The 22044-nt window shown below is 51.0% G+C and overlaps 11 protein-coding genes across 11 annotated transcripts; 6 read left to right on the top strand and 5 right to left on the bottom strand.

Moving 5' to 3' along the window:
* Nucleotides 1-83: 83 nt before the first annotated feature.
* Nucleotides 84-2519, bottom strand: PC9H_007659 (uncharacterized protein; the record flags this gene model as incomplete). The annotated part of the gene is made up of 14 exons (XM_036777187.1): nucleotides 84-99; nucleotides 164-565; nucleotides 617-652; nucleotides 708-772; nucleotides 826-1040; nucleotides 1101-1121; nucleotides 1179-1294; nucleotides 1347-1375; nucleotides 1430-1480; nucleotides 1535-1724; nucleotides 1776-1873; nucleotides 1928-2105; nucleotides 2163-2198; nucleotides 2251-2519. 14 exons carry the CDS (start codon nucleotides 2517-2519, stop codon nucleotides 84-86), a joined length of 1722 nt encoding a protein of 573 aa, XP_036630807.1.
* Nucleotides 2520-3237: 718 nt separating this feature from the next.
* PC9H_007658 (uncharacterized protein) lies at nucleotides 3238-4685 on the bottom strand (the record flags this gene model as incomplete). Its single annotated transcript, XM_036777186.1, has 4 exons — nucleotides 3238-3515; nucleotides 3573-4110; nucleotides 4172-4593; nucleotides 4649-4685. The coding sequence occupies 4 exons, from the start codon at nucleotides 4683-4685 to the stop codon at nucleotides 3238-3240; spliced, it is 1275 nt and encodes a 424-aa protein (XP_036630806.1).
* A 364-nt stretch (nucleotides 4686-5049) lies between these two features.
* On the bottom strand, nucleotides 5050-7594 carry PC9H_007657 (uncharacterized protein; the record flags this gene model as incomplete). Its single annotated transcript, XM_036777185.1, has 12 exons — nucleotides 5050-5350; nucleotides 5406-5489; nucleotides 5548-5721; nucleotides 5779-5966; nucleotides 6022-6050; nucleotides 6101-6232; nucleotides 6289-6439; nucleotides 6500-6614; nucleotides 6670-6884; nucleotides 6945-6983; nucleotides 7042-7170; nucleotides 7226-7594. 12 exons carry the CDS (start codon nucleotides 7592-7594, stop codon nucleotides 5050-5052), a joined length of 1926 nt encoding a protein of 641 aa, XP_036630805.1.
* Nucleotides 7595-9188: 1594 nt separating this feature from the next.
* PC9H_007656 (uncharacterized protein) lies at nucleotides 9189-9833 on the bottom strand (the record flags this gene model as incomplete). Its single annotated transcript, XM_036777184.1, has 4 exons — nucleotides 9189-9309; nucleotides 9377-9521; nucleotides 9568-9730; nucleotides 9783-9833. 4 exons carry the CDS (start codon nucleotides 9831-9833, stop codon nucleotides 9189-9191), a joined length of 480 nt encoding a protein of 159 aa, XP_036630804.1.
* A 442-nt stretch (nucleotides 9834-10275) lies between these two features.
* On the top strand, nucleotides 10276-11073 carry PC9H_007655 (uncharacterized protein; the record flags this gene model as incomplete). The annotated part of the gene is made up of 1 exon (XM_036777183.1): nucleotides 10276-11073. One exon carries the CDS (start codon nucleotides 10276-10278, stop codon nucleotides 11071-11073), a length of 798 nt encoding a protein of 265 aa, XP_036630803.1.
* Nucleotides 11074-11298: 225 nt separating this feature from the next.
* On the bottom strand, nucleotides 11299-11977 carry PC9H_007654 (uncharacterized protein; the record flags this gene model as incomplete). Its single annotated transcript, XM_036777182.1, has 4 exons — nucleotides 11299-11393; nucleotides 11445-11701; nucleotides 11765-11849; nucleotides 11902-11977. The coding sequence occupies 4 exons, from the start codon at nucleotides 11975-11977 to the stop codon at nucleotides 11299-11301; spliced, it is 513 nt and encodes a 170-aa protein (XP_036630802.1).
* A 717-nt stretch (nucleotides 11978-12694) lies between these two features.
* Nucleotides 12695-13290, top strand: MPC2 (Mitochondrial pyruvate carrier 2; the record flags this gene model as incomplete). Its single annotated transcript, XM_036777181.1, has 5 exons — nucleotides 12695-12758; nucleotides 12818-12928; nucleotides 13005-13078; nucleotides 13144-13196; nucleotides 13251-13290. 5 exons carry the CDS (start codon nucleotides 12695-12697, stop codon nucleotides 13288-13290), a joined length of 342 nt encoding a protein of 113 aa, XP_036630801.1.
* A 940-nt stretch (nucleotides 13291-14230) lies between these two features.
* On the top strand, nucleotides 14231-14946 carry PC9H_007652 (uncharacterized protein; the record flags this gene model as incomplete). The annotated part of the gene is made up of 2 exons (XM_036777180.1): nucleotides 14231-14606; nucleotides 14672-14946. The coding sequence occupies 2 exons, from the start codon at nucleotides 14231-14233 to the stop codon at nucleotides 14944-14946; spliced, it is 651 nt and encodes a 216-aa protein (XP_036630800.1).
* A 1208-nt stretch (nucleotides 14947-16154) lies between these two features.
* FPR1_1 (FK506 binding protein proline rotamase rapamycin-binding protein) lies at nucleotides 16155-16762 on the top strand (the record flags this gene model as incomplete). Its single annotated transcript, XM_036777179.1, has 6 exons — nucleotides 16155-16157; nucleotides 16214-16271; nucleotides 16329-16395; nucleotides 16454-16512; nucleotides 16570-16625; nucleotides 16679-16762. 6 exons carry the CDS (start codon nucleotides 16155-16157, stop codon nucleotides 16760-16762), a joined length of 327 nt encoding a protein of 108 aa, XP_036630799.1.
* A 299-nt stretch (nucleotides 16763-17061) lies between these two features.
* PC9H_007650 (uncharacterized protein) lies at nucleotides 17062-18788 on the top strand (the record flags this gene model as incomplete). Its single annotated transcript, XM_036777178.1, has 5 exons — nucleotides 17062-17080; nucleotides 17423-17866; nucleotides 18035-18154; nucleotides 18202-18258; nucleotides 18763-18788. The coding sequence occupies 5 exons, from the start codon at nucleotides 17062-17064 to the stop codon at nucleotides 18786-18788; spliced, it is 666 nt and encodes a 221-aa protein (XP_036630798.1).
* A 74-nt stretch (nucleotides 18789-18862) lies between these two features.
* Nucleotides 18863-21430, top strand: PC9H_007649 (uncharacterized protein; the record flags this gene model as incomplete). Its single annotated transcript, XM_036777177.1, has 4 exons — nucleotides 18863-20718; nucleotides 20771-20951; nucleotides 21001-21095; nucleotides 21151-21430. 4 exons carry the CDS (start codon nucleotides 18863-18865, stop codon nucleotides 21428-21430), a joined length of 2412 nt encoding a protein of 803 aa, XP_036630797.1.
* Nucleotides 21431-22044: the final 614 nt, after the last annotated feature.

Raw genomic sequence — 22044 nt, 5'->3', positions numbered from 1 at the left:
ACTTTTTCATACAAACCTGTAACCTCTCAGGCATTAATACTTACAAAACGAAATGGGTATCAACAACCGCGGAAGATGATCACTTAGACAAGCATGCCGCTGGAAAATTACCCGTGTACATCAATTCGGGGGGACACAATGGAGGGCAAGATAAAAGACTCACGCAATACCAGCGGTCTGCATCGTCGACAAGAAACCGCAGATCATAGCAGAGAAAGCGATACGAGCGATAACTTTAGCGCGGGAGGGTGCGAGAGCGCTGAGCACACCGATCTGGATACCCAGAGAACCAAGATTGGCGAAACCACAGAGGCCGTAAGAGGCGATCGTGAATGCACGTGGGGAGAGGGGGTTGTCACTATGCTGAATGGACTGGAGGTCAAGGTAAGCGGCGAATTCGTTAGCAACGAGTTTCGTGGCGAGGAGCTGGGAGACACGAAGGATTTCGCCGCGAGGGACACCCAAGAAGAAGGTCACTGGGTAGGCGATGTAGCCAATGACGAGTTGAAGAGTGAGGTGGTGGATGCCGAAGCCTCGTCCGATCCATGTGAGTAGGCCATTGATCCTGGAAGAGATCGTCAGTCATGGGGTCGGAATGGAGAGCGTGTTAACTTACATAGCAACAAGAGACAGCACAGTCAATACATTCGTCCTAGGAAAAGGGAATCAAATGACTTCTGCATCAGCACGCGGCATGTTAGACCTACAAAATCTGACCGGCGACGATAAGACCGAAAACAGCGCCTTGACTGAAAGCGTGGAGGGCATTTGCCTTGCGGTATGGTTTATTAATATAAACTGTCTCCACTGTATTGGCGTACTCACAGGTGCGTTCTTTTGGTTCTCACCACGGTCAACGACAACATGGCCGCGAGTGACAGGTTCATCCAGCTCCGGAAGTCTGATCTTACTGATGGCGATGGAAGCGGGGATACTCATGACGGAGGATGTGACTAAGTTCTGTGCCGGGACACCCAAGCTAATATAAGCACTGAAAACGGAACCTGCGATGGCCGAGAAACCAGAGGTCATAGTAAGGTCTATAAACAGAACGTTAGTACTTTGAACCATTGGTTGATACGGACGGTATATGGGCTTACGGAGTTCTGAAGGTGTCATCACTAGAAAGATAAGGGGAATATTAGTACAGATCTCGGGGAGAATCATTCAGCACGTACAGTCAACGTAAGGCCGAACGAGACAAGCGGATTCTCCTTGTCCGATCCATGGAGAGGCTGCGGCCACAACGGCTTCGGCACCAGACACGTTCATGATCTTGAAGAAGAACCAAGCACTGCAGGAAATGTCAATTACCAGTTGTGCTCTGTATGTGCGCATATACTCACAAATGTTTGATGATCCATTGCATGACGCCCTGAGGAAAGGTTGTGAGCGAGTCGTAGCTGTTGATAGTGGGTGTATCACGTACGAGATAGTACATCATCTGCACGAAGGCAATGAAGAAGATAATTGTGCCGAGCTAGAGTAGAGCAGTTTGATATCTTGCAAGAGGGACGAGCATTGTAGAACCCACTGTATTGACGAAGAACCAGTGCTTGTTGATGGTATCTGCATCAAAGAAGAACTGGGCGCCGACCAAGCCCTGGTTCAAGAAGTCGGAGGCAAGGGTAGCAATCCAATTAAAGATCGAGAACCCAGCGCCAGACTTGAGCACAAACAAGGCAATGGCCTGCTGCATGAAAAGGCCGACAATCACAGTGGGCCTTGCATGGGACGTTAGCACGGACGCCAACGACACCCCGGTAGACACTCACCATGGAATTGCAGATCGCTTCTTCGAACTCGCGATGAATCCGAGCTGGAAGACGATGAGACCAGAAACGGAGACGGCGCGATCACCGTAGGTCGTGTTCTAGTGTTCCATGCCGCGTTAGACAAAGCATATGTACGGGTGGCGTAAGCTTACGCCGGTCAATGGGAAGCCAAATGCCGATCCGAAGACAATGGCAGCCAAGCAGGCCCAACCGATGGCCAGTCGGGCTCTGAACGACATGGCAAAGAATGGTTTGTGGACGAGGGGCTGCCAGACAGCGCTGACAGGGCGCGTAACCACTGAATTGGGGATGAAGCGGAACGCAATGATCCTACAAGTTCCACCAAAGTCAGCAGATCTTCAATTGAGTGGACGGGGTGCCATTTACAGGATGAAGAACCATGCAAAGAGAGTCTGTACGATCCTAGAGATATTGAATGAGCACTATTCCAACGGCTCAGATTCAAGGAAATCACCATCTATGCCGCGTAGCTGGGAGGATCGTAGCGCTAATCCACCAACCGAGTATCAGAGCAGCCAGACCGCCCAGAAGGAAGGGTCTCAGCCGAGCATACAGCTGCGCCCGACGCTCTCTTGCCGCCTCAACATCGGCGTCGTCCTGCAGCAAGACCTGGGGTTCGTGGATCTGCTTCTCCTTGTCGAACGAGTCCGTTGAGGATAACTCCTTTCGCTCTGCCTTCCGCCTCTCGTCGAGTGTGGCGCCTTGAACCATAACGTCGGTCATCCTGTACGAACTTTGAGTGGGCAGCGATGAGCAGCGTCGGAACTGTAGAGGCTGGCGTGGGGCACAGACTAGTTGGAGCACTCGGCTAGTCTGAATCCTGGCGCGGGGCTACTTTTTATTTATTTCGAGCATGCGCTTCCATCTGTCAGTGATCCATGTGCTTCTTTCTTGAATCCACCGATGTGTGTGCCTGGAAGCGAGATAACGCGCGGATAAATGGGTCAAACGGCTCTGCGACCATGCGATGTTGGCGGTAATGTCAGAGTTATGTTGCAAAACAGAAAGTGATGGTCTCGCGACCAAGAATCCCTATCAGGGTCCTGCATCAAATACAATATTCCAGGAAGTATATACACATCCAGTTGCAGAATTTGGATATGACTGCAGGGAACGATAGCCATTGGAGTGCGTCGCACATGTTAATTATTGGGGGAACAAGTGTGGATCCGTCGCCAGCAGGCAAAACACAAGCACCTGAGCCATTGGGCTCGACGACGCCGCTCAGATAGTTACAGTATCCGACTGAGATGAAACCAATGGGACATCACCCGCACAATCACGAAATTGGCCCATATGTTCAAGACGCCGACACCCGATAAGAGTGCGGAAATGATGGAATACCCACACAAGAATAAACGCCATGAAGGTAAAATTACAGAATAGATAGCACAGTACTTTCAAAAAGCAGGGCGATAGTGCATCGAGCACGCAGCACACATCAGACTTTCAGGGCCTTGATAGACTTGCCTAACGATATCGCTATCCACTCTCCCGTGGCCGTGGAATGCCCAGTATTCATAACCATTCCGGGGATCGGAGGCGACCAAGCAAGATTTGTTATCTGCCCCGGAGCGGTATATGCCATCACAGGATCAGTCACGACCTTCTTCTTGACATCTGGGCGGGGGGAGTTTAATCGCGACCCGGCGCTGCGCGGAGATGCGGCGCTCTGTGTGTAGCTAGCCAAATCCCACAGGAGAAGTTGACAGTCGTCACCTAAGCCACCCAAGGGCGGTCAGTTGATGCCTTGAAGAGATGACCCGGAGGACTTACTCGCGGTAGCTAGTAGGGGACGTTCAGCAGAGCCCCATCCAAGAGCATTTACTTGGCCACGGTGGGCTCTAAGCTCCATGACAGGCTGGCCGGGGCTACGCATGTCAAGGATTTGTATTTCCTGTCCATCCATGTGGAAGGTGGACATATAATTGGAGTCCGAAGGGTTGAAAGCAATGCGGAGGAGTGGAGAAGTCGCTGGACGGGCAGATGAAGAGGGTGACTCCGCTGGTACTGGCCCCTTGGGTGCTGGCGTCTCGTACAAGATAGTGGAGTGCTCCAAGCTCCTCAAGTCGAAGGCCCGCAGACTTCCATCTGCACCGACGGACACGAAGATGTCGGTTGAACCGGGAAGCCAAGCTACATCGTAGACTTCACGATCGTGAGCGATGAGCTGGGTGATCGCAGTGGAGGTGTCGATGTTCCACACTGTACACGTTGTATCGATGGAGGAAGTCACGATGAGGCTTGGGGCCTTCTCGTTCCATGAAAAGTTCGTCAGCGGTGCCCCCGTCGACCCACTCTGTATTTTGGATTGCTGTGCGTCGAATAAGATCAGCCATCCGTACAAGAAGCCATAGAATGGGGCAAAGACGTACACCCGATAGAGCAACCTTCATTTGCAGAGAATGTCCCCCCGACCCCGGCTGCCTGCCCACGTAACTCGAAATCGCACTCGGCCCATCATACGAATACTCCCAAACTCTTAGCGCATCTCCCGTTGTCGCCAGCAACTCCGTCGAGGGTGATTTCTGCGACCATGCATGGCCCGTCGCGGATGCAGGCTGCCACTGCAAGCTCGTCGCCGGGTAGCCGTGGGACGCCTCGCACAGTGTCACAAAGTCGGGGTAGTCATTGTAGTCGTCTTCTACAAGGACTCGCTCGTCTTGCAGCCCAATGACAGCGATCTGGTTGTTGTAGCTCTCGAGGAAGGAGGCGATGCCTAAGCGAAAGGATGATCGCGCTCGGTGCTGTTGACCAGGAGAGGGCGTCTTGCACCAATCTAAGCTCTGGACAGGCCCTGTATGCGTTGCTCGTCCACAGTGCGCTTTTCATCGCAGTAGTTCAAGACTCACATGGTGCCTCGTATTGGAGGAGGGTCGTTTGAGTCATGGATGCGAAGTAAAATACAGAGAGCGCGGTACTAGTGGCTGTTGGCTACATGTGTGGTCGAAAATGGCAATTCCGCGCTGCGACTCGGCGTTTCCTTGAAACAGGCTCAAATATTGCAGGTCACAGAATGTACACTGACATCGCTGCTACGAATACAGGAAAATGTATAAACGAAGGCACGAGACAAGAGAAGAAAGCGTCGTACAAAGCAGAACAAATCAGCATCGTGAAGAGTCGTACTTAGCTAGGAAATACACTGTGGAATTACTAGAGGGAAACGTGAAGCAAGCAAAGTGGATGCTGATAGCAAGAACAAACGGGTGGTAGGTCATAACATTGGGATACGAAGACATCAAGAGTGGTTTCATGCATGGCCTGCGCCGCCAGGGGCATATGTTTTGGGGCTCTTGGCGAGACGTTCGTGGTCGTATAGAGGTGGGAGGGGATCGACCTTCATTCTGAAGAAGTATTTCTTTATGTTATGAGGTAGGGCTTTGATCTGATATGCCGCATGGACATGTGTTGGTACACTGAAGACTGTTGGGTTGTTAGGGAGAAGTACTTGTGCAGGAGATAGTCGGGGACACATGCCTGCATCCAATTCTTCTAAGGAGAGTGCCTTCGTCTCGGGTACAAACAACAGGATCACAACAAATCCAACAGCACTAGTAGTAGAGAAGTCAGGTTTCGTTGACAATGAATGGCACTAAAACAACGTACTTCCATGCGGCATACCAACCGAAGGCGCCTTGGGGGCCGAATGCACCTAGCAGACGGGGGAACGTGATGGCGACGATGAAGTTGCTATACACAGATAGGTGAGTTCGCGTTCGTTAAGTGATGCCAGAGGATCGATACGCACAAGAACCAGAGGACAGCGGTAGCAAGCGACATGCCAATGTCACGAACATACAGAGGGAAGGCCTCCGCAGAATACGTGAAAGGTACCGGTCCTTCACCGGGAGAGTACGCGATACCGAAGAGATAGATACCCAACGCGACGACAGCAAGACGGCCATTCCCTTCAGGAATCCAGCTATACAAGTAGCAAAATTAGCTGGTGTAGCCAAAGGTGAGGGAGAGGGAGACGTACAATGCGAAACCGGTCATGAGAAGGAAGATAGCCATCAACGGGAAAGTTGTAAGCAGCAGGTTTCGTCTCCCAAAGGTATCGATAGTGTACACAGCAGGGAAGGCGAAGACGAAGTTGATGCACCCGAAACCAAAGGAGGCCAATAGAGCTTGTGTTTCGGAGAAACGGGCTTCGGTGAAGATGTTTGACTTTGTGGTGATTTGTGGTCAGCATTTTGTCGAAGACGAGAAGAGGGGGACATACCGAGTAGTACGCAATGACGTTGACACCGCCTATGAGCGAGTTTAGCCAGAGAGAGAGTAGTATACGCGGGAGCACCAACAGAATTGTTGTAGGAACATGACAATCAAACTTGCCAATGTGGCCCTACGGTTACGGGGCACGACAAAGAGCTCTAGGAATCTATTCTTGCCTTGACTGATTTCACGCTCGGCTTCTAGAAGGACATGAATATCTACGCTCTCGGAAATTAGCAACAATCAGACTGTCGCAATTGGTGGCAGGGCTTACAGTACAGGTCTCGTGCGGCCTGGATTGGTTTGTGACGGAGCCTACTGAGCGATTCGTATGCCTTGTCGTAGCGGCCTTTCGACATGTACCAACGCGGGGACTCGGGGCAGAAGAATACTTGGGCCATAATGAAAAGAGCGGGGATACCAGCCTGGAATCGACAAAAGTTGTGAGCATACATATTATTTCGATGAGACAGAGGATCACATACACTAGCCATCATCAACCTCCAGTTCAAGCCAGTAATATTAGGCTTATCCGGTACACGGAAGAATATCAGGCCTGAAACATAACCGATCATGATCCCAAAGGCCGTCCAAGTTTGCCTGTGTACGCACGCATTTCGTCATTGAACAAGATATAGGATAGCATATCACTTACCACATCATTACGAGGGCACCACGGATGGCGGGAGGGGCACATTCCGCCGCATATACGGGGACAGTACTACTTTTTGGGCCGATACCCAGACCGAGGACGAATCGAGCGGCAAAGAGATGTGGCCACGAGTTGGTCACGCCTTGCCAAATACAAGTTAAGAAAGAGAATGTTGCGGTGATAAAAATTGTTCCCCGACGTCCGAACAACCTGTTCAACTTGATTATAATCATGTCAATCTAGGGTTGTGCGAGCATGTAAGGAGAAATGCCACATACTGGGTCCGTCAGCCAGCAACCTAGCACAGCGCAGCACAACTGTCAGGTCGATCGGTGAGCATCCTTGCAAAGGGTGTCGAGAAGTGGGATCACATACGTATGGGGCAGAGTTAACCAGGCCGAGCAACCATTGATTTCTTCCCCCGGCCGCCCCACCGACGCTGGGATCGATATGGAATTGAGAAGCATAGAACAATTGAGCACCATTGACCACAGTCTCGTCCATCTAAGGAGTAAATCCATGAATGAGATGATCGAGAGCCAAGAGAAGGGCGACTTACTCCCTGAACGGCAGCAGCCACAGAGCACAAGATGACCAGGTAATACAGCATCTTTGGCTGATCCCATCGGTGGGTGACCTCTCTTCTGAGGCAGTCCCTGTCTTCGTCGGTGAGATGGGGGAGTGTCTCGAAGCCCAAGGGATCCTGAGCGACGAGTGCCGCCTTTCTGAAGACATCGCTGAGTTCCCCGAGGCCATATTTCTTGGCGAACGCCTCAGCGTCATCCATGACTTGCTCTTGGGGGATCCCCTCTAAGGGGTTTGCGAGCTTGGCGTTCACATCGACGGGTCCTCGCGCGGACTCGGAGTAGGAGTCGGCCTCCTTCTTCTCGATTGACTGTTTCTCTGCGTTGGCCACAGCTCCCGACATGGCGCGCCAAAAAAAAGTTCGGGGGAAGGCTACTGTAGAAAGAAGCAAAGAAGCCCCGTTCTGCCTGTGACCTTCCTTTATAAATGGTTTCCCCCGGTCCCCCAGATCTAGCTCGCCCTACCGAAATACACACAGCGTCGCTTCTTTCTCTCCCTGTGAAATACTTTGATCATGATGGAAAGATATCCGAGCGGCCGGCAAGCGGTGGGGCTTTGTGTCTACCCCATATTTCTCCTCCTCCCTCAAGCGAGCGGGGGTCGTTTGTGGTGGAATAGACGAGCAGAAAGCGAAAGTGCTCGCCGCAGAGGGCTGTATTGGGCTTACTGCTAGGTTAGCGCGGTGGCTGCTAGTCTTGCATTTGACTCACCCAGACGGCGCCTGCTTTGGCTCGAAAGACTGAGAAATGAAGTAGTGGAGTGTTTGCGCCATATGGCATGTGGGATGCACATGGCAGACCGTCCATTCTGGCTGTCGGCAGCAAGTCGGCTGCCCGAGCTTGGCCTACCATCCTTGCACCCACCCCGCGTCTGTCGGAACGGCGACTGGGGAGCACTCCAATGAACAAATTTCCTGAAACACATTTAGGTGGGCCGAACAGCACAGTGCACCCGACGTTGGACCACCGATGACTGTCAACATATTATCGCTGGAACAGTGTTTCCTTGGGGCTAGGACCGTGGGGCCATCAATACTCGGCAGATACATACAGCAGGGATATTTCGAAAGCTAAAAGCTGTCTAGGCGCATATGTTCTCTGCATCTCACGAGGCAGCTTATTCCATCAACACGATGTGCCAAGTCAAGTATGTCTGCCCGACGCTGTTAACGCGACGCTACCTATTTGGAATGGCATCGTGCGGTTTCCAATAGAAAGGGTCTGCAGTAATGCTTTTGGCGTCGGTAGGAACTCGAGATCCAGCGCATCATTTCATTACTGGGTGTTGGTCTCCACGCATTTAGAGGTGGGAATTACGTTGATAGGCGCTAAATACTGGTGACCTGCAAGCGAAGCACCATATACGGAGTGGCGCATCGGAATCCGAAGGTATTTCCGTACCGCAAAGGAGATGTGAATTATGGCATCTTACGGTACACGTAGCGCTCACGATAGAACCCAGCAACGTTCACACAGCATTTGGAGGCAACTTGTTAAAATCAACATACACAAGCAGTAGGTTATTTACAGGACAGCAAGTACGTAGTGGGGGAACAGAGCATCGATGGAGGGAGAGTAGATTCCAGGCCGTTTTGTAAGAGTCGGACAAGCAATGGAGAGGGGCATATACGTCGAGGAAGTCGGAGGGTAGTATCGAGGAATAGCGAGATCGTAGGAGGGATGAGGAGAGTCGGCGGGAAGTCGGATGGGAGTCGACGTTTTATCTTGCTCTATATGAAATCGAATAAATAATCGGGTGTCGCATTTTAGCGTCCGCCATGTGGATAGAGGAGTGCGCCAGAAAATAAAAAGGGAATAAAATGATGAGGCCAGGTCCTAGTTCAGTAGCACAGGATGAAAGGTGGGTTAGAAAAAACAATAACAGTTACATAGGACAAGAGCCGGCATCGTGAGGAAGGGAGTCGTGGTGAGTCGATTTCAGTCGCTTTCGACCATGGAAATGGCGCCGCATTGTTCGCAGAAGCTCCACATGGTTCGTTGGCCGTTAAGTCCAGGAGCACAGGCGACGCGAAGCTTCGGTATTTGCGAGCAGTTCGATCTGAGCCACGCAGGAAATTGAAAATAGGAATTGAGCCGCGCCCCAATCAATGCGAGAGGGGACCTACCCATGGTGAACGAAGGACTTTGACGGTTGAATAAGACCAACAGTGGGGAGAGAAGGGGATTGAGCGGGCGTGTATGGATACTGGTTGGGCGACGAAGTTTGTTCAGATGGTGAAGAAGGGTAAAGGTCAAACGTCGGGTACGGAGCTGTTATGATTAGATAAAAGAGTTGCGTACACGAACGCAAACTCACGGGAGTTGTCAAGAGGAGAGTCGGACGCGTTCGAAGAGTACGAGCTGGTGGTGGATGAGAGACGTGTATGGTGGGCGTCAACACACATTGCGTCGTCCGACATAGAGACGTCCATGTCTGGTTCGTAGTTAGGGAAAGGGACGAGCTTCAACTGCTTCGCGTTCTGGTGCGGAGACATGAGCGAGTGTGGTATGGTACGAGGATAGGGGACTCACCGTAGGGGCAACATCGTCTGAGTCGAAGTCAAGTTTTCTCTTGAGGGCCATGGTGCGAGCGAAGGATACGGGCAACGGAGAAGGTGGTGGTTGTGTGGGGAAGAGTTGAATCGAGACGATGGCATCCCGAGAGGGAACTTATATGTTCTTCTGTTTGCGCATGTTTATCCTATGAGAATATCCGGTTAAATTGCATTTAAGGAAGTTCAGCGCCCGGCCGGCGTCCAAGCCGAGAAGCCAAAGCGTATGATTGGACGTCAATAAAACGCACCCCAGTTCTGAGTTTCCTTACTTGGGTCACATGCCCTGTTCTCGGCCTAGAAATCCTTCTGAACTTCCGCGGTCCTTAGTTTTCTAAAATAATCATTTCCTGCATCAGGCCGTGCTCGGCACGCTAGGTTCCCCTGACAGCTCGGATATAATATTCCGCTTTGACCGACGTGTTACCGCCACCGTCCCATGAGCGCCTATTAGCTCGCTTTCAACAACCACCATGGTGCTGTTCGCCGCAGCGGAAATCTCCCTCCCAGCATTTCTGGATCCAGTGCTCGAGATGCTATCAGATCGTTTGCCACAGCCAGTATTTGCTCTGTTCATCAATGTTTTGGCCCATGGAATAGCCCTCTTCACCGCTTTGCTTTCATTCTTGGGCGTTCTGCTACGCACGAATCCGTTCGAATGGGACGCGCAGACGGTTCTGCCGCCCCTCATCACCCTCTTATCTGCATATCTAGCGCTGATAACCCTATATCGCACCACGGGGTGGATATTCCGGACGGTGCTCGCTTTCATCAAATGGGGTCTCATATTCACCGCACTCGGCGTGGCAGGGGGCTGGTATATAGCTGGGGGTGCGAACGGCGGAAATGGCATTGGTAGTCTGGGTCTGGCGTCTAGCATTGGCCGTTTCGTATTGGACTCGCTTAACGGTCCGCAAGAGAATGTGCCAAACAATCAAGGTTCGAGAACAAGAACAACTTCGTCGCGTTCATCACGTACGCGTGGCAATCAACGCGCCGATCGACCGAAGCCATGGGAATCATTCGACCGCCATCAGCAGTGGCGGACTCAGAACGCAGGGCAGGACCAGGATGGTGGTGACGTCCAACAGGTCCTTGGGAGCATGGTTGATGCGGCGGCAAAGGTGGTCAGGGAGAATGATTGGTGGGAGGCCGCAAAGAATACCGTAGAAGGCATTGTTAATGCCCCTTCGGATGTTAATGCGGAAAATCCTGGGAGGGGGAACTCGAGATCTACCCGGAGTCGGACTGGACGTGCTACCACGAGATGAACAGCTCCTCCTGATCGACATATGTACTTGTAATCTGCTTTCGACATCATTTGTTTACATTCTCAACAACCCTTCTTCATCGACGTATCGTTTGCAGTCGTTCTCGAACATTGGGACATGCGGTACTTGAAACTGGGGACGTCACTGACCCCGAAAATTGTCACAAAATCAACGACGACCGAGGATGTTACTGAAACGCTGATTGACAATACAATCACCCGCTACCTAACCCACAATATCACTGTTCAAGAACTGCCCCTCCTCCTTGTTGTCGCGTCTCTTCAGTTGCTTCTGATATTGATAAACCACGAAGACGCCGTCTACAACCGACACGTGAGTGTCGTTATGAGAATGATGCTGAAAGCACCTACAGGCATGGATTATCCAGAAGACGATCAAGAAGGGGATGGTCATCTTCTTCCTGCGAGCAATCTCATTTGGACACCTGTCCTTGATTGCCTGATCCGTCGTCGCCTTGACACATTTGCTAATCGCAATGCGCCCACCATCGCTGAACAGATCCCGAAGAGTGATGATGCCCATTGATATATGGAATGTTAAGTCCGTTAGGAGGACGGGGTAGAAAGCGGCAATGAGCTTGAAACGCTGCTTGATTGCCCCGGCCAGTCTAGATGTTGGGAGAGATGGATGAGAGCTCCAAGGCGACGCGAAGTGGAATAGTCTGGCTCACCCTACCACCCCAAACGTGCCGAGGAAGATATACATGATGATGTGCAGCCAGAGAAGGAACCTTTGGTACCATCCCGCGTCACTCGCTGTATGACCCGATCAGAGCGCGGGCGTACCAGCCATAGTGAAGGGACTCACAGATGTGGCTCAGCGAATAGCCGCTTACTACGAGCAAGGCAAAACCGGCCAGCAAGGATATGGTCGAGATGGCCATCGTCCCGAACCTCAGGGAGAGGCAGAAACAGCAGCTCTGTGAGAATGAACCCATGGCTTTTGGATGAGTTGAGCTTCAGAACGATGATTCGAACGCAGTTCGAGAGAGATTGAGGGATCGAGGACCAGCCTTGATACAAAGGAACCACGGAGTAGGGGACATCGTTTAAATAAGAGATTCGGGGGTTACTACTGTGTGGTGCACCGTCTCCTGTTACATGTTGTTGCTGATGGGCGAGCGTCCGGTGCAGTGTAACGATTTCGTTTCAGCAGCACCCGCACAGACAAAACGGGGTAATTATCCACAAGGCGTGTCCCCCGTAATTATCGCCGTTGATTTGTCCAAAAACTGCCCAAGGGGTAGGCCGGGATGGATATCAGTGCCATGGGCCCATACGGTGAAGCAGCGCTTGGTGTCGAAGATAGAGTGCGCTCTCATAGGCACACTGTTGGACTTTGAGATCTGAGAACTCATCGATCTTCGACGCGTTTAGCCAGACATTACCGCCGCCACTGTTAATGGTCAGCGAAAGAGGCAAGTTGATGAGGAGATGCGTGACTTTGGCTCCCCTATATAACGCTGCGTAACGCGTCACGCTCCACCAATTGTCCGAGAATCCGAACAGGGCTCTTTCACTTCTCTAGTGACTCGCTTCAGCACCCTTTCTTTATTCACCACTTCCATCATCCCCGTGTCCTCCAAAGTCCATCAGCCAATATGTCTGGAGCTGCTGCGTCCGCTGGAGCGTCAAAATTCACTGCTTTCATGAATCACCCTGCAGGTAAGCAACTTGCTGATAATACGAGCATATGGGTTTCGTCTGAGAAGTGTGTCAACTAGGGCCCAAGACCGTCTTCTTCTGGGCACCAATGATGAAGTGGTGCTTGGTGGCCGCTGGTATCAAAGACTTGACTCGGCCAGCCGAGAAATTGAGCGTGTCCCAGAACATTGGTGTGTACCACAAAAGCCCGAACCCATGCCAATGTACTCGCACATAACTAAATATTACTTTGCCTGTCGATTATAGCCCTCACTGCTACCGGCTTCATCTGGGTGCGCTATTCGCTTGTGATCACACCTATCAACTACAGTTTAGCCGCCGTAAGCATTACATTGTCATTCGTCTTGTAACCCGGGTATTCATCGGTCTTTTCTGTCAACCCCAGGTCAACTTCTGCGTTGGACTGTCTGGGTTGACTCAGCTAGCACGTATCGCACAGTGAGTTCATTTCGCTGCTATTTGTTGTGCCCTTTGCTGATAACGATCTCGAAGATATCGTTCCGCGCATCCCGAGGCGCCCAAAGCCGCATAGAACTTGTTGTATATACGGCCTCTATCGTATCGCTCATAATTGATATTATTTAGAATGGTATTTGAAAGTCTGACCTCGAGATGTGACTTCTAGGGACGCCCACACATGCACACCACGCGAATTAGTGGTTTTTACCGCGCTCTGGCGTCATCCACGATCGTCCATGTTGAGCGCGGCTTACGCCTCATGCCTCTTTATGTCCCTTGGACGAATTTGTAAATTTGGAAAAAGATGGTCGGCGGATTGGAAATTCAAGGGCTCTCGGGAGTGCTGTTAGTTCATGAACGGGACCAGAAGCTCGTATTGTGTGGGCGACGTACTGCGACCGACTAGCTCTCTCTGGATGATGCTTGCAGTAAATATGCACCGTACCCCTTGACTCCCTGGGGGGAAGGTGAAATGTCTTCGTCTGGGCGACACGCGTGTTCCTCGTGTGAGCGATCTGCTCCCGGTTATCGCTGCTACCATTCCTCGGCACTGTCCATGTCCCTCAGTGCAGAAAATGCTCGCACCTCGCCGAGCCACCCAGAAGACATACCACCAGCAACATCAACGATCGCTTACAGGAACTCTTACATGCCGGAGTGGGCACTGCTTCGTATGCTGTACATGCACAAAGAGAATGGCACCCTATTTTTAATTGCACCGAATGGTCCACATCATTTCCAGAAATAAGGAAGGTATGCAGCACCACTGACAGCAGTCCTGGACGTTCTTCCCTTACGAACTTTACGAAAGGGATGGTATGGTTGCGATGCCTATAGAAGCTTCAAGAAGGGCAGAACTGATGGGGGGAAAGAAACTGCAGTGGGTCAGAGAAATAGGGTGGACACCTTAACTGGGAATGCTGCAAGTTGTGTCCCACTTCCCCATTGATAACGTACTAATATATTTTTATGGTAGCTGCTGCTGAATACTGCCTGTGCCATGATTATCACTCATGGCCGAACTTTTCTTCGGAGTCTGGACGCCCAAGACTGACGCCTTGGGATTGACCGAAAATAATGCTTCGATAGCCCTTGACCGCGCAATATTCGTTCATGCGTCATCACAGGGATGCATGGCAGGCCTGGATCCCAATACCTTCTTCCTCCACGTTCCTATCTATGTCCGTCGAAGTTACGAGCGATTGGCAAGATCGAGTGCACTCAGTCTTCTGATCACCTCGGAGGATCTCGTGCAAAGGTCTGGCACTTTCCGGTCGGCCTCCTTGCTGACCAGAGTATGCACTCCGCGGGTAGATTACTGGGGCACGAATGCAGAGGACGACAACGAGACCTTGGGAATACACGGCTTCAAGTGGCAAGCTGTATCTGGTGAGAAGCTGGTGGGGCATGCGACGACTATTTCTGAGTGCTGGATGATTCCAATGACATCACAGAGCTTGATAGCTGGTCAGGGAAACAAGAATCAGCCAAGGATTACCCATCTGGCGTTCGAAGGCATGAGGGCGATTCAGTCCTCTCCTTCGATAACATCGCACTTGCCCGACGCAAGGCTTCGAGATCACTGCACATGCCAGATAAAGTTGTTGTACTGACCTTGCTAAGGCTAGATGGCGAGAGGTTGGAACTCTCAAAGGGACACGCTGGAGACAATCCCTCATTTGCGCTGAAACTGATGGAGAATGAAGCAGATGGATCGCAGCCAGGATGATGGTACGTGTCATGTCCTATCCGCGAATCAACATTGTTGATTTTGATAGGTGTTCATAGAAAGCTGACATACCCGCTTTAGATGAGGTCTACGAGCATAAACTCTATCGAAATTTCTGTCCCGGAGGCTTTGCTCGGGGCTGGACTGGAACGTCAACGTCTTCAGTTATATGGCATGAGCATGACACGTGGGTGGAGCATGTTAATTCATACATGATCCATACAGGCCTTCTTGAAGCGCACGGATGCGTCAGAACCATCCAGCGTCTTATCCAGGGTTTCAAGGCACCGGTATTTTCGTATATGGTCCAGTCTTGATCGAGGGGCACATTGAGAAGTCATTGAACGGAACCGCGCAGTCTACTCTTCCTTCCATCTCCGTCATAGTTTCGAGCGGATATAGGGCGATGATACTTAGTATCGACAGTGCGGGCTATCACACCAAAAGGACCCACGTTCGGCTTAGTAAATAGATAACCCAAAGCCATGTATGAAGTCACCTTGCGGACGATAGGACGCTATAAAGAAGCTCAAGAAGTATGGCAGCAATAAAATGTGAGACAGAGAAAGTTCTGGATGACCGAGGGTTGGGGGGAAGAAGCGCAGTGTCGGCCTCATGAATAATATCTGAAGATGATGTAGCTACTAGCCGTATGCAGTCGTGGCAAACGTTGAGCTTGACGCAAGATCTAGGGGGTAACCGACTATGAATGGGGTGCTTTTTTGTCCTCCGCGTCGATCGCTTCAAATACACCGATAGGAACCAATAACTTCTGGCGAGTACTGCTCAGTCAACCTGAGTGGCGTCTAGAAATTAAGGTCACGTGGACGTACCACTTACTACTTCTACACCACATTGGCACGGGTGAAATGATCGCCATCGACTTCGTTTGGGGACATTCGTGGATCAATGGAAATGAGAAATTCAACAGGTGTATCCATGCATTTACCTACCTGACGATAGGCTACTTTAAGACCAAGGTACCGACGGCAAGTCTCGTAATGTCGCTTCATTATCGCTATCGATTGCATGTTGAGAACGATTGGATCTTTCTTTCAACAAAAGGGTTCCAAGTCGTTATCGGATCAAGATCCGCACTCCGCCAGTTATCTCTGCTCGTCCATACTATAAGTAAAGACCAATAGAGCGGCAGATGGACTCACAACTCCTGTCGACAATTCCTGCAGCCATAGACGGTCAGTGCCATCATGGTAAGTATTCTATACACCCTTTGGTACCGGGAAATTTTCCTCACCGTTCTCTGCAGGGCGTCATCATCGAGACCCTATCGCCCGGCGACGGAGTCCATTTCCCACAAAAAGGCGGTATGTACATTGGTCCATCCGGTCTATGGAGGACTAACGCAGTGCGAGCCCTCTTAGACAAAGTCACGATACATTATGTCGGCACGTTGCTCGACGGTAAAAAGTTTGATTCGAGTCGAGACCGGTGACTAGCTGCTGCTTCGTGCACTATTTGATAAGATTGACTGACTGCATGCTGGCAGAGGCATGGCGTTCGAGACCGAAATTGGAACAGGCAAAGTCATAAAGGGATGGGATGAAGGTACTCCAATGACGGCTAATGAACGTGGTCCTGGCTGACTGGTATTGGATAACTTAGGTGTTCAACAGCTTTCGGTCGGGCAAAAGGCCATCCTCACATGCACACCTGACTTTGTACGTCAGCGGGTAGATTCTATAATTTCGAGTTACTTACCTTCTCAAAACAGGCCTACGGCTCGAGGGGATTTCCGCCCGGCATTCCTCCCAACTCAACCCTTAGATTTGAGGTTGAATTGTTGAGGATTAATTGAACTCGTGACGCTTGATTATTTTGCCCAGTAGATAGATGTGACGGTACTAGACACTGGCTGCCATTAGACGTTCTCTTCCGTTATGAACCTTTCCTTTTTTCTGCTGGTATACAGGGCGGACTCTATTTGGATTGGTATATACCTTACATTGTCTATGCAATGGAAATGGACTTTGATTTTTGTCAATTCGACTGTTAGTGAAACAAACTGAACGAAAAGGACCCGTTACCAGTAAGGTGGTTACGTCGACAATGTCTGTAGACCCAGCCATTGGGATGGTCTCTTGTTGCGTTGGAACTATGAAGTGTGTGACGCGTTGTTAGTGAGAAAATGCAGTAAAATTGGGGAGCGAAAAATGTAGAATGCGGCCCCAAGCATCAACCCCCAGGTTTTGAACCACGAAGCGCTTCGGAGAAGGAACGGCGACCATAGTACTTCCAAGAACGACCTTCTTCTGCTGGACCAGCGGGACTCGGTGCGTGGGAATATCCCATATTTGGAGTACTATTGTTGTGAGCGGCCCAAGACACCTCCGCTCACCTTCGTTGTGAGCCACGTCGCGGAGGCCACGCCCGCTGGCCATGGACAGCAACATCCTCCCCATTCCGCGCCTTGGACTCTCGAGAAATCCACATTATACCCACTCCGATCCCGTGGCAGGTCCGTCTCGTCTCCCCGGAGGTGCTGCCACCAACTTGAGCGGCGTCGAAGAACACGAAGACACCGATGGCTCTACGCCAAAACTTATGTCAAAGTTGCTTTCAAATTCACAAGATCATTCGGCAGATACCCCCGCAGCGAGACTGCGCGCTCTCATATCTAGCACGTCCTCTAAGCTCCCTCAGTCGACGCCTCCGCCGCCGCCGAAATCACCATCATTGCTTGACTCTGACTTTGAAACGCCCCATGTTGTCGGGCGAGACAAATCGAGTGTCGCCGATGTAAAACAGATATTTTCCCTTGCTTTACGTGAACCGGGCGACACTCCGCAAAAGACTCGGACGCGGCGTAACAGTATAGACGGAAGTGAGGTGGATGGAAGTCCCATGAAGAGGCGTGACAAGGGCAAGCGCAAGAGCTTAAGCGACGAGGAAGTTGACAATGGTAAGCTGACATGTGCTAGAGCCAAAACAATCGTACGTGACGTCTCAAACGGTTTAGTTTCTCTCCGTTCATCTCTGGCTACCACTACCTTCAATAACTTGCGAGAGAAGCTTGAAAATTCGCGCTCCCAACTGAAGAATATGCCTCTCAGCAAAATCCTTGACTTAGACAACGATAGCCAAGACACCGCCTCTCTGCTACGAGAGTTGAACCAAGCAACACCTCCAATGGCTACTAGTACTCCTCAGCGATCTATGCAAATGCCTCTGTTCTCTTCTCAATCTAGTAGTGAGTGCAACTTGATATTTATTGGCCGCCAATTAACGTACTTATAGATTTACTTGAACACGATTCTGAGATGAACAGAATGATGGAAGCTATCGAGGACTCAGGTGAGTGGGTGGTACACGTCGCCTGCGACAGTGCTGACGGTGCCGCAGTGCCATTTCCTACTGGAGACCGAAGTGAAACTTCCGTGGATCTCACTGCTAGACGGCATAGTGTACCGATATCCCGTACGCTATTGGCTTGTTTTGTAATACGTACCTACTCACATTCATTATAGCCCTACACAAGAGTTCTCCTCATTCAACTTCGCGACGTGTTTCGGACAACGACAAACTTCGCGAACGGGAGCGCGAATGGAATAAGCCGCAGCCACCGCGTCCCCTGACGCCTGATCTCAAACACCGTCACTCTCATGGTTCCTTCTCTTCAAGAAGTAATTCTCCTATGCTTTCCCCTGGGTGGTCTCCCGTACGCAGGACGCTGTCTAGAAAAAGCAGTGTCGCATCTATACAGAGTCAAGACGATGACTTCTCGTCAAGAGCTAGTTCCGTTATGTCGCAAGCAGATTGTGAGTTACTCGACGCATTTCTGTACACTTATTGAATAAGGTAACATGCAGATCGAGAGCGAGTAAGTCTCGAAGAGAGAGAACGTGACATCGAACGAGAGAGGGAATGGAACAAGCCTCATCACCGATCATCTTCTAGTATGGATGTTCACTCGCCATCTCGTCCCCGGACACAGAGCGGTGGTGGTTTGCTACGATCAACCTCATCTCTTTCATTCTACTCCCCGGACCGTCAGAATAAGCGGCATTCGATTTCGTCTGCATCGTCCAACGATTCCCATAATCGATCAGTAGAAGACCTTGGCGAAGAGGATCCAGTACATCAGAGGGAACGAAATTGGAATGCTCCTCGTCCTCGATGGTCGCATGGTCGAACTTTAAGTCTGACCTCCCGTCGGTCACTCTCTCCCTTACCCCCAGATGGGGGCACCCCTCCTGGATCACCAACGACTCGACAGAAGGACCCGTTATCAGGGCGCCCTCATACTCCGACTCCGGTCGGGGATCCTCCCATCGCCTCCTTACGTTTACCGCTGGCGGCTCATTCACGAGGGTCCGACCAGCCCATTTCTCCATCACCCGGCATCCGCAAAGGCGCATCTATAACAACTTCGTCTCCCTCCCGATCTACAGCACGCAACAGGGAGACTCAGGTTGCATCTACTTCCCAGGGGAACACTGGTCGTAGCTCTCCTCTACCTCAGCGTCCATCTTCGCGGCCTCATGCAGGCCGTGTAGGATCACCTACTCCTTCGAATCCAAGGCCATCGACTAGAGCTCCTGGGCAGTCCAGCCGAATACCTACTAGGACATCCAAACAAAGTGTTCCTGCTTCCCCTGCTCCTGCAGTGTCGCGCCGATCTCCTAGTCCAGAAAGACTTGTAGCACAGGCATTGGGCGAGTCTTCGACACTCCACATTGCCGCGTCTAACCACTCCCCTGGTTTGTATTTAAATCATATTGATGCCCAAATTGTACTGATCCCTTTTGCGGCAACAGAGTCTTCGGCGTCCCACGAAGCTACACCCTCTATGCGAAACCTTACTCTCCCTGACGAGGCCACAGTGAAGAACTCTTTGTCTGGCCCCACAACTATACAGGAATTATCTCCCCCTCCTACTCCCTCTTCGGAAGAGCCAAATGCAGAACCTCTTCAGGCGTCCGTCTTGTCAACTCCACCTCGTCGTTCGTCTTTCAGTGCCTCTCGCATTGAATTCCAGACGCCATCCCCACCGAAAGGATTACCTGACCTTCCTGGTCCGCCTCCATCCTCCGAGGACGACACGGGCACTGCTGAAACATACCCACGCCTACAGTCTCAAAGCGGGCCAAACCTTTCGATGATGAAAACACCAAAGCCCCCTGGAGGATGGGCCGATACACCTGGACCTCAAAGACCCACCCTCTTGCAACGGACAGCGTCTTTAGAGCAGCATTTACCTGCTCAAGAAGGGTCTGGGTTGGTTACTCCCGGGCCATCGCTATCGAGGGCTTCGACTATGCCGCTCCAAACCCCTGCTCCACCTGGAGGATGGATGGCTACGCCTGCGCCGCGGAAGAGCATCCTAAAAGTCCGTTTCGACCCACAGCCCAATACACTTACTGCGAGCTCCCAAGAGGATACATCCGTCCCGGAATCCCAGAACGGCCATCCTGTGAGATCACCCCCCACCCCTCCAGCTGAGGCCGATGAACAAGTTGCGAAGTCGAAAGGTCATTCAGACATCACTCACCAGAGTCCTGACTCTTCGAAGGGTTTGAAGAGGTTACCCAGCATTCGTATGCTCGATGCCTATGGTCGAGAAACGAAACCAGAACCTGAGGCCAATATAAGTTCAATCAAAATTCTAGATGCCATGGGTCGCGAGATTGAAGACCAGGGCGAACTCAGTGTCATGTCAACAGACGACAGTACAATACTCGACCATAACGAAGCCCTCACTCGCGTCCGATTGGGGCTGAATGACCTTGCTCATGACATGAGTGATATTGATAGGTTCGTCCAAAGTACTTCCTTCATTGTATCATGATTGACATTTAGGTGCTAGGTCCCATGATCAAATTGCCCTGGATCAGACGCGTCTCAAAGAGCTTGATACAATGTCGCAAGCAGCGAGAGAAACTAGAGAGAAACTTTCCCAGACGTTACGGATGGCTCGCAATAGTCAGGAAGAGCTTCGGAATAAGATTGCACCTCTCAGAGCTAGCATGCGCCGCAGTCAACTATTCGTGAGCCCCGCCAAAATTTGGCCCTACCTAGTGTTCATTTCCCCTTTAGACATACGATGTGAGCCCTAATCGGGGTCACTGGAATGGGTGGTTCTTCTGGACGATGCTGTTTGCTCAAGTTATATTGATTCTAGCGATGTATCGGTAAGATTCCTGCTCAACTCTAAACATCAAATTGACCAACGGCTTTGTCGCCCAGTGTGTCTCTTAACCGAGCCAAGGACATCTTCACGACGACCTATTATGATCCATTCGAACCTGATCTCCATCTATATGCCATCCGACCCGACACTTATGATCTATCATCATCTCCACACACATGGTCTATATTAGCCATCAAGGATTTTGTTTATCGCCGTGGACTGAAGTCTGCCTTCGCCGAATTATGGATGATTTGTTTGGATGCTTTGGCTACATGGCAGAAACGCACATGGGTATTATGGGGCGAGGACACCCCAAGCAAGTGGCCACCTATGTGATATACTATCCCTATGGTTTTGTAGCATTACTTTCGTATGCAATCTGTTCTGACAACTCCCATATACCCTGCTCCACTGGGCGATCGAACATTGATTTCGTCGCTACGCACCTCTGCACAACATGCGTTCGTGGCCATCAATGCAGCGGCCCGCCCGCATAATTCAAGCCTATCCTCTTGCCAACGGCTACTTATGAAGGAGGTATTAGGCTGCATAGAAACCAAAATTGAGGCACCATTCAAGTGCGACCTTCTGATGCCGCTAAACTCTCCCATCAGTGAGAATATGTTGTTTTATGGAAAACCTTTGTCCATTCTAACTTCTGATCTTCTCTCATGTAGGCGAGCACTGTAGCAACCGGGGCCTTTCACATAAACACCTTGTGCTTATTATCCGTCGCCACCCGGTATGCTCGACCCTATCCGAGAGCATATATAAGGAGGGCTGGTAATACAGTTCTTCCTTCAGCAACATCTTGCAGTCGTCTTGAGGACGTCGACACTTTCCTTCTTTTTCCTACCGTTCATTCATTCCCTGGAGGTTGACTCTCCCTTTCTGACCTAGCCTGCATTCTTACATCCGTCTTCTTTCAATCTTAATATTCCTTGCACCTT

Source organism: Pleurotus ostreatus (assembly GCF_014466165.1).
Source record: "Pleurotus ostreatus strain PC9 chromosome Unknown scaffold_5, whole genome shotgun sequence".
Taxonomy (NCBI): domain Eukaryota; kingdom Fungi; phylum Basidiomycota; class Agaricomycetes; order Agaricales; family Pleurotaceae; genus Pleurotus; species Pleurotus ostreatus.
This window is presented reverse-complemented; position numbering and strand designations above follow the sequence as displayed.